This window comes from Marmota monax, unplaced genomic scaffold, assembly GCF_021218885.2.
Source record: "Marmota monax isolate L192 unplaced genomic scaffold, Marmota_monax_Labrador192_F-V1.1 WCK01_AAM20220418_F8-fsc00104, whole genome shotgun sequence".
Taxonomy (NCBI): Eukaryota; Metazoa; Chordata; class Mammalia; order Rodentia; family Sciuridae; genus Marmota; species Marmota monax.
This window is the reverse complement of record NW_026693836.1, coordinates 5,153,659-5,164,169: the sequence shown is the minus strand read 5'-3', so window position 1 is coordinate 5,164,169 and position 10,511 is coordinate 5,153,659. Positions and strand designations below refer to the sequence as shown.

The following is a 10,511-nucleotide window of genomic DNA, read 5'->3' as shown; positions in this document are numbered from 1 at the left end:
TCCCTCACCTATATTTTCTGCTACCCTTTCCTTACCAGCCTCTTCTTTCTGTTCTGCCACCCTTCCTATAGCTCCTACTCATAACATCTACCATTTATTGAATTTGTTAGTTTATGTCCAATCCATCCTACACACCCTTCTTAAGTAGGACTACTAATGGCTAAAACTTGTGTGCTTATTACTTGCCAAGCACTTATAAATACATCTCTGTGAGATTATTCTTCCTTTTTTTTTTTTAAGATAAGGAAGCTGTTGGGTTACACTGCAGGTAAATAGCAGAGCTAGACTCTCACTCCATGTCTTTGTGGCTCTAAGCAGCCTTTACATAAACCATTCTCATCCCACAATCAATATTTTCAGCCCCTTGTTCTGATGAACACTTTGTTATCTCTGGTCCCCCATTCTTTAAATACCCCCATTCTCCTCTTTCCCTGCTCCCCACACCCCACGTTCCTTCTGCCTCTAGATCCGACAGCCTACCCACGTTCCTCTCTTTATTCCTCTCATTTTCTTTGTCATCACATCCCTGTCTCAATCCTTCCCACACCGTCAGATCCTGGTTTCTTTCTTCCCTTGAGATCCTCCCTTTTCCCCTCATCTCCAGAATTTCCTCCCTCCAGGCCTCACGCCTCTCCGCCCCAGCCCGCAGGCGTGCGTGGGGCGGGGCAGAGGTACGCAGGGAGCGCAGCCCTTAAGGCTCGGCGTCCGAGGGGCGCCGCGGGGTCCTCCCGTGGCCGCAGACCCCGGGCGCGGTGCAGTCTGGGGGAACATGGCCGCTTCCGGTCTTCCTCCCGGGCCGGCGCTGGCTTGACCGCGGCCCCTGCCTGGTGCACTCCGCCCTCCGCTCCCTGCCTGGCAGTCGCGGAGGTCCCTTCAGCCTTTTGCTCCCGTTGCCCCTGCCGTGCCATGGAGAAGAGCTCGAGCTGCGAGAGTCTGGGCTCCCAGCCCGCAGCGGCTCGGCCGCCCAGCGTGGACTCCCTGTCCAGGTAACCCGGACTCCCAGGGCCCCGCCCAGCGTCCGAGGGGGATGGAGAGGGGCCGGGAACTCGCTGGATGGTGCCCCAACTCAAGGATTCTGGTTCCTGAAGGTTGCTCCGGAATTTCTTCTTTGAGACTTGGAAATTACTTCTTCCTCTCTCTCTGGGGCATAGAGGGTGAGGAAAAGGAGGTCGAAAACTCGCTGTTTCTTTTTGGGTCCCTTCACCTTTCTTATTCAGTCTCGTTTTTTCCCGGGTATTCATAGCTCCAGTTCATTATTTTTTCTTATCTTTGATTTTCAATTTTTTCTTTGGACAGCCCTTCCCCCAACTTCTTTCCCCTTCATTTCTTGCTTTTTGTCTTTAGCACTCTTTCCAAAACCATCCGTCACTTTTTCCTCCATCCGTTCTTACGTCTTTAGTTTTTGTGTTCATATTCAGCTCCGCCTTTTTTCCTTTTTCATCGCTTCTCTTTCACGCTTTGCCCTACACTTTCATTTCTCTCCCCATTCTCCAGTTTTGCTTAAATATGTAAATAAAAATGTCCCCTGTGCTTTGAGTTCTGGGTCTTCCGGCTGAAAGTCAGTATTTGAATAGTCTTTATCCTTACTGGTTTAAGAAAGCAAAGTGAATGTTTGTTTTCATCCCTCTTGGACTGCTGGTTCTACAGGTTGTCATTTCTCTGGTAACATATGGGTATTTTATTCTAGATTTTTGAGGAGGACTGTATACATCTTTGTAGACAGCTGTTGTGAATATTAACTGGACATGTTTTAGATACAGTCTTTTTAGAATGGTAATTTAAAATTTTATTAAGACATAGTGTTATAAAGCTACAGTGAAATCAGGTCTTTTCCACTAAAACAGTGTGTTACTAGATACTAAATTGCTGTGTGAGAGCACACAATTTTCATTTTTTTTTCTTTGAATAAATTGAAATTGCTCTGTCTTTTAATTCGTTTTGGACTCTACTGCTCTATGGTGGTACTGCTATTTTTTCCCCCATGGATATTCAGTACCTCATTGAGGAACCTTTGACTGATCTCATCATTCCAAATTAGATTCTTTCTATTATATGCATGTATAGTTCAGACCCACTCCATTTTCAGTTCTTAACAACTATACTCTTAATTGTTGGTTTAATTCTTTTCTAGTAGATTATAGGCTGTTTGAAGGCAAAGATCATATGAATCATCTTCATATCTCTAGCACTTAACATAGATCCAGCATGTCTTAGGTGTTCAATGATATATTGAATTTGTGCATTAAATTATCAAGAGATAAGAATTTTTCTCTTCCTCTCATTATATACATTATACGTTTGTTTCAAAATTTTAAAATTAAATTTAGAAAGTTGAGGATTTACATGCTCAACAGTAAAACCTTTCATTAAAAAAGTTGGAAAATTATAGTTTTATGGGAAAGTTACAAATGACAATTAATATTCAGAATAATAAAATACAATGAAAACAGATGACACAGCTAGTATTCTAATGCAGGAGAGAGCAGTTAGAGGAGGCCTTACAGTATGTTAGAAGAAAGTACTGAAAGTCAGGAAGCTGCATGCTGAAGTCATTAGCTATTTGTCCTGTATCATTTAATTTTTCTAGTCTTCAGTTTTCTAATCTTTTAAAATATAGGATTGATGTAGAAAATCTAGGTATCTTGACACTCTAATTTTTTTTTTTTTTGCTTTTAATGACATTACTTAGTAAGGTGAATGTATATTTACTAATTATTAAGGCATTACCTTTGCAAACAACTGTTTTGGATTTTGAAATTAGACTAAATAAATATTATCTGTTATTAAAAACTAATGTTCCTAACTATTGCACTGTAACACATTAGTTTCCTGAAAAGAAACAAAGTTCAACAGGTTTAAAGTTTATATATCTGTCTTTATTTCTTAATAAAAAATGCGTTAACTGATACATGGATTTGAGAAAATAAGAACAACTAGATAGAATTTTGACTATAGTAAATTAGTCTCCTTTCTGGTCAGAAGTATAATTTCATATTTTCCAGAAAAGAAAACCAGCTTTCTTTCCTAGGTAAGATAGAAAAATAACATTTATTGACTATCTACGTATAGAAGTTACCCAACCACACTTTCACATTTTAAATTTCATTAATCATAATATTCATTTGTGGCACTCTTTCTAATCAACATGTATAATAGCTTCATCATATATATTTGTTAGAAAGCTTACTTTTAAATTCTAAACTTCATTTAGACTAACAGTCACAGATGATCTAAAACGCAAGCAGGATAGTTTTAAAAGCTGTTAAATGTCTATCTAGTTTTATGTTTTTACTTTTTGTTAACCTGTGACAAAGCAAAATATCAATGTTTTGACTATGTTATCTCAGTTTTTTGTAATAGTGTCACCCATTAAGTGTAGTTTATTTTAGGTTTTTGTTTTTATAGAGGCTCAATTAGAAAATTTTCTTGTGCATTTGTTTTGATATATTGATAAAGCTATATAATATAGTTATATAATAGTTAAGACTGTTAAATGTGTCACAGAATGTCTTTTACACAATAGAGTTGACAAATTTCTGCTGAATTTAGCTATGTGGAAAAATTATTTATGCAAAAAAAAGAGTGCTATCAGGTTGTTAGAAAATAGAAACTATGTGACTTTCTCTTCAGCTTAGCAAGATACTTAGATCAAATATATAATTGAAACTGGTAATATTTTAGCTCTAGTTTCTTTAGATACTTCTACCATGAGATGAACTGAATTGAAATATTATCTTATGTTTAAATGTTTATTGATAGATGTGTTGAGTCCTTCCGGGAAGAAGGATGGACATAAATCTGAAAAATAGTACAGCAACCTATTTGGTGGCCCATTGGTTTTTGAAAATGACACACATTGTTGAAGTTTTTGCCCATTATACAGTGTATTAAACTCAATAGGTTGAGTCTTCATATACATTTGTAATTGTTTCAGAGTTGCTGTTGCCTTTAACTTTTCTAGACCATGGAATTGATGCCTTTGATCATAAAAGAGTAGTTTTACTCTTTATATGATAATTCAGATAGCTGTTCTCTAACCAATTGTGGTTTTGTCATCTAGCATCCTTAAAAAAAGTAGTATTCTTTGTTGAGTGTTGCTTGGTATTGCTCGACTTCTGCAAACTGTTTATCAACTCTTGTGTATTCTACTGTTGACTAGTCTTTGCATGTGTCCAGCCTCTCAGAGAGAGTTGTGAAAAAATTCACTTAGCATACTGATAATCTTGCTGTGGTCCCTAATTTTATTCTTATTGGTCTTGTTGGTTCTTGATGTAAATGGAACTGTAAGGAATATAAATAAAACAAGATTGTAAGTTGGATGCTAGGATAGGCCTGACACTCAGAACTATACATTTTGCCCTCGTAGTCTATTTTTTCATTTTTCAGTTTGTACAGTATTATTTCCATTTTTCAGTCCGTGCTTGAGTAGGTTTCTTTCATTATTTTACTTTCTATTATGTGTAATCAAATAGTAAGATATCAAGTGCTAAACATGTGCTCTGTGAACATCTAAATAAAAGAATGTTATCTGAATTCTCACCACTAATCCTATTTATAGTTCCCATTCAAGGGATTGAAAAGGTTTTCTTCTTTTGGTCTGATCAATTACTATTTTAGATTCAAGCTGAAGTTAATTTTATGTGGCTTTTACTGAGTGCATTATTTTTTCAGTTCCCAGTCTTATCTATATTAATATTATTATGGTCCCTTTCACTTATCTGTTTTACCCTTTGCTATTCTTGATTACTTTGGCTCCCTTTTCTCTTGTCATTCATTTTATTAAATTGTTTTTTTTTTTATCCATCATATAACTTTATGGTTTCATTATTCTCTTCTGGCCACTACTGTTTTGTCCCAGTCTTTTTTTTTAATCAGATGATTTTTAGATGATAAGTTCATTAGTGTTTTTGAGCAGTCCATATTTACATTTAATTCACATTAAAAAAACAAAACAAAGGGCGAGTACACATACTCAAAGTAGTCCCCAACTAATTGCATTTTTAAATTGCTATTCCTTAAGATTACCATTGTTTTAAAATAGCAAATCCTGGATTTCTGTTTTCATGAATTTTTATTATATTTATAGCCTGAAGAGGTAGAAGAGTTTCTGAGATTTCTAAAACATTTTATTGCAAGGTGTTCTCTTTAGTTTCAGCTTCAAGGTCTCTTAAAGGTGATATGTTGGTAGGAAGTATGCTCTTGACATATTAATTCAGTAGTGGTGATGGATTTTTGTACAATCACATTTTTGCTCACATTGTGACTCTTGGAATTTCTTTGGAGGGACCTGGCCAGAATTAGCGTTGCAAACTATAGATGTAGGGCAAAGTGAAGCTACTAGGTTGAACCTACAAACTTGATATTGTTATTAGAAATTTGCATCAGCCATTGAACATGTTGGTAATCTAAAAATTACTTATTTTTGATTTTATTTTTCCAGGAGTCTAAAAGAACATTAAAGTTCTCTTAGATAAGACCCAATATTATTGTGAATTAATCAGTAATTATCATTTAAATTTTTAAAGAAAGGACTTTTAACAAGATTAATTGCCACTTAAAAGTATATGCAGTTTCATATTGAAGCTGAGATTGGATCCTGTATACTTTTTCTTCTTTGCTTCTTATGCCATCATTAGTGGTTTTCTTTAATGTAAATTAGTAGTTCCCATAGTATAGTTCCTGTTTAGTAGTATCAGCATCTCTTGGAAGTTTATTAAAAATGCATTTTTTTTCAGTCCTGGGGATTGAAGGTAGGGGTGCTTTACCACTGAGCAACATATCTCAGATCTAACTGAATCTAAAAACCTGAGGGTGGGAACCACCTGTTTATGTTTTAATATGCCCTCCAGGTGATCCTGATGCTTGCGGAAGTTTGAGAGACACTCACTGCCTTGGATCTTTTGCTGATTAGTGCCTCAGAGCTTCATCTACATTAGTTGAAACAGACTAAATTAGGGTTTATATTAGCCAGAAGTGTGATGAGCCCATTATTTGAGAGCATATTTATAAACATGTTAACTGAAGGAGTGAAAGGTAAAAGTCGTCTCTTGTTGATTTACTGTATCTAATTTTTAAAGGAAAATTTCTGACTTTTTCTCAGTCTTGAGTAACAAGTCAAAAGTACAAGTTGTAGGCTTTTAATTCTTTTTAAAAGATACTTATTGTGATATATTATTGGTAACAAGAATTTTAAAAAGTGTTATAAAGAAGAAATTCCAGGAAGTTATCAATGACTTGAGTGAAATCTGGATTGTGTCCAAGAGAAGGAAATAACCTGGATATAGATGTCCAGAAAGCAGTAAGTTTATTTTAGAAAGTTGCCAAGTTAATACTATTGTATTCAAAATCACTGGAGCCAAAGATTGCATGTGAGTAAGGGTTTGAGTAATGGAAATTCTCCAGATTTTAGTGTGGAATATTTTCCCTTTTAAGGCAAATGGTTTTGAATATGTAAAGCACTTGCTATCTTTGTGTCTTATGATTTAGTTAAATAAGTAGAGTATTAAAAACTCTTAAAGTGGTGATATTTGAGGATAGGAAATGATTTTACAAGCCTGCCTTGCACAGGAAATCAGGTTAAAAATGGAACGCTATAAAAAGGTTGGTACAAGGCTATTAAAATAAAAAGGACTATGGCAGATGCCCTCCTAATGAAAACAATAACTTCAGTTCCCTTTCCTATGACTTTATTACACAGAACTAATTGTGCTTATCTCTAGGACTCACAGTATTAACTACTGAAGCATTTTCTTTTCTTTCTTTCATTTTCATTCTTTAAAGACTCTTAGGCTTCTTAAATACTTTATAATTTATATTAATTAAAGGCATCTACTGTGTTTTAAACATAATTAAATAAACTCCAAAATATGTTTTAATATATAAACTTCAAAAGATCTAAATACTAATATTTGGCAAATTCTTGATTCATTTTCTTAAGGTTGTATTTTATTATTTATTTATTTGCAGTGCTGGGGATTGAACCCAGAGCATCATGCTTGCTAGGCAAGTGCTCCATCTCTGAGCTATATCCTCTGCCCTACAGTTAGGTTTTAGACTTGGAAGAATATAATAGAAAATTCAGGCTAGCAGTGATTTAAAACCAGGTATAATTTTTTAGCCACTTGAAAGCCTAGAGATAGTCAATACAGATCTGATATGGTAGTACTGAGGATCAAGGACCCAGATCCTTTATGTATCTTATATCTATATTTATCTCATAAACCAAAATTGCTATTGGAGCTTTAGCCACTACAACTTCAGAAGAAAAGGAAGAAGCAGGACATAATTCCTCTCTTTAAAAGACTCTTGGCGGTCATATGTAGTTGTTGAGCTTACATCCTTTTAGTCATTACCTGTTCCCATGACCATGGCTAACCAGGTTAGGGGGAGGGTTGTATATGCAGTCTTTTCTTAAAGGCCTTGTGCTGAGCTAAATATGGAGGTTCTGTCACTAAGGAATAAGAGAGGATGGGTATTGAAGATAATCAACTGCTTCTCCATGGTGTACAAAGTACTCCTAGATTTGCAAATGCAATGAACAAAAAATAGAAAATAAATTGAAAGAGAGAGATGGCATATTGTAGCCACCTGAAAAAAAAAAAACCCATATCTTAGAACACTTTGAACTTTAATTTTGTGCTTTTTTGTGTATTTGGACCATATTTTTACAATCCTAATTGAGGACCATAAAATGAAAGTAATACATTTAATAATTGCTAGATCATTACCTGACAGGCAAATAGAAATCAAATGAAGAATAAACAACTATGCTGTTTCATTTGAAGAACTCAAGGAATTCCATGATAAAGTAGTGGTGGTAATGAGCTTTATACTCTGTTTACTCCTTCTCCAATTTTGTGTCAATTCCTAAACCATTTATCCCTGATTTATGTCTTACTAGAATGTTGCATCAAGTTCTACTTAGGTATTTTCAATTGTTTCAGTTTTAAGCATGTGGTCTTCATATGGGAAATAAAATTAGTCATCTTATGCCATATTAGTTTATGAAAGCTTTTGCCAGTAGTTTGTGTTTGTCTTATATCCTTGACCTAAAAATTTTATTGAAAAATCAGAGAAATCTGTTCTTTATGTTTTCTTGTATTGTTTAATCTAAATATTTACATTTTAGTTGTGAACTTTCAAACATAAGGAGTGTAATCATTTTGGAGCAAGTAGAGGAGAGTAGATAATAGATAAGTCTCCCTGGATTGATAGGACCTTTATTCATCAGGCTTTGAAGGTTTAATAGGCATAAGTCACAACTATAGCCATCTTCCTTCTTAGCAGGATTGCTTTTCCTGATAGAAGCAAGTGAGCAGTTGTTGAAGTAGCTTTTTGTCAGGAGTTTGTGTATTAGTAAGGGAAAATAACTGCCTCAGAGTAATTTTCATAGTAATTATTATTTCATAATAATATTCTTGAGCTGAGCCAAGATACCTGCAAAGGTCAAAAACAAATTTTGTATGGTTCAGATGTTTTCTGTTATTGATATTAGAAAACATTCTTTCATTACAACAAAGGCAGAAAGCTAAAAACAGAAACACCTGAGATAACCTGTGCTTTCCAAATGGTAGAGAGTTGTAGTAATTGATTAATAGAATTAATATTAATAAATACAATGTAATATAAGTAATAGCATTTAACACTTATGTGTTATTTGTGTGCTTACCATGTGCTGAGTATGATGCTAAATCCTTTATGCATTTTCTCATATAATCCTCATAACTGTGTAAAGACTATTAATTTTTCCATCTTATAGATTTTTTAAGAAAACTGAAGATTAGAGAGAATAGATTGACATTTGAATCCAAATCTGCTGGACTTTAGGATCTGCGAGTGCTTCAAAGAACTGCAGAACTGCTCATGCCTGAAGATCTGGTGTGCTTGGTCCAAGCCAGATCTTTTTAATTAGAGGGCAGTCCCAGGGCAGGTTTATTGGGTGGTAGTGATGAGGATATGCATTTTCTTAACATGTTGCCCTGTTAGAGAAGGATAAAGTTACCTAGTACATTAACAAATTTGGAGTAGACATATTTGGAGAGAATTTTTTTTTTAGCTTTGAATGTTTTTTTCTTCAGATAGAAAATAGGATGATTTTTCTTCTTTGCCCTATGATTAAATGGGTAATGTATTTTTTGTTTAAAAGAAGTCTTATGTTTTGAAGATCAGATAAATTATGAGTCAGATAAATAATACCAAAACCTCCCCCCACCCCCAACAACCTTTACACAGTGATTTAGAATACTTAACTCTAGGCTTCCTTAAATATCTGAATTCCCCTAAGTTCCTTTGTGTTTGTTTACAGTTAATGTGTTAAGAGCCATTGACATTTGAAGATCATCAGAAGTGAAGATAAAACATCTCAAAAATTATAATGTAAGTGAATGGGAAAAATGCAAAAACTGGACAGAAGTTAATGTCAACAATATTTCTGGAATCCATATATTGTCCCAAATGAATTTTGTGCATATGAGTAACCAGTAACTTCAGATTTCAATCCCAGTTTCAAGTTCTGGTCTTGAAAATTCTGTGTTCAGTCCACTTCTTCCTGTGGAAGACAGTCATTGGATTTCAGTCATCTAATAATATTCCATGAGAACTTTTTTTTTTTTACTTCCGTGTATTATTTTCTTCCTTTTCCTGCTTAGTACTTTGCAGTTTGACTTGAGAAGATAATAACAAAGGTTCATGTTATATTTAAAGTTGTATTTGTGTAGACAGAGGTCTTTGCTTTCCAGCTGCTGATGTGTGTTGTATATTTTACCTAAGTTTAATTTTGCTACTATTTTGTATGTTTCTTAGCCTAAAATAATTATCAGTTTGTTAACCCCCCTTTTTTCTTTTTTCCCTTTCCCTCTCTTTCTTTACCTGATCCCTTCTTTCCTTTCTTCCATTCTGTGAATGTTTGTTTAGTTATCTATTGTGTCCTGCACACTATGCTAGATATTCCAAAGAGCTGAGTCACGGGGACTCTGCATATTTCCATTACCTGTGGTGCTTGGTGAACATTTAGCTTCCTAGGTTCCAGACCAGACATTCTGAATCATTGGGAGTGGACCTTGATCCAGATGCTTTCAGGAGTCTGGTCCAGCTCTGTAAGTTTGCAAATGGGAGGATAGACTTGGAGAAGTTAAATAATTTACCTAATGGCACAATACATGTTAGAAGGTCAGGAATAGTTGATGATTTTTCTTTCAAGATCACAGAGATATTTAGTGCTAAACATGATCTCCTGGGCTGGGATTGTGGCTCAGTCACAGAGTGCTTGCCTAGCATGCTTGAGGCACTGGGTTCCATCCTCAGCACCACATAAAATAAAGGTCTCCTGATTCTCAGTTCCATACTTTACCAAGTTATGCTATAATTTTTGTTGAGGGAGACTGATTCATTGTGTTTCTTGTCTGTAAAACTCTCCTTTAATATCATATATGAAATCATAACCAACTCATCACTGTAACTGAAAAAATAACTAAAAGTACATGTCAGTTATATACATGAAAAACATGGATTGT

At 34.9% G+C, this 10,511-nt stretch overlaps 1 protein-coding gene across 6 annotated transcripts in view; it reads left to right on the top strand.

The window, feature by feature from the left end:
- Window positions 1-671: 671 nt before the first annotated feature.
- Window positions 672-10,511, top strand: part of Mtmr2 (myotubularin related protein 2) — a 76,028-nt gene continuing 66,188 nt past the window's right edge. For 2 of the 6 annotated variants that reach the window (XM_046462361.2, XM_046462364.2), the window contains exons 1-2: window positions 673-986; window positions 9,305-9,375. Coding sequence is in view for 1 of the 6 variants with exons in the window: in XM_046462359.2 (XP_046318315.1) it covers window positions 907-986 (80 nt within the window). In the remaining 5 variants the exon portion in view is untranslated. Of the gene's footprint in view, window positions 987-1,027; window positions 1,155-9,304; window positions 9,376-10,511 lie in introns of those variants that run through there. The other 4 variants (XM_046462362.2, XM_058584974.1, XM_046462359.2 and 1 more) reach the window with 3 other exon arrangements.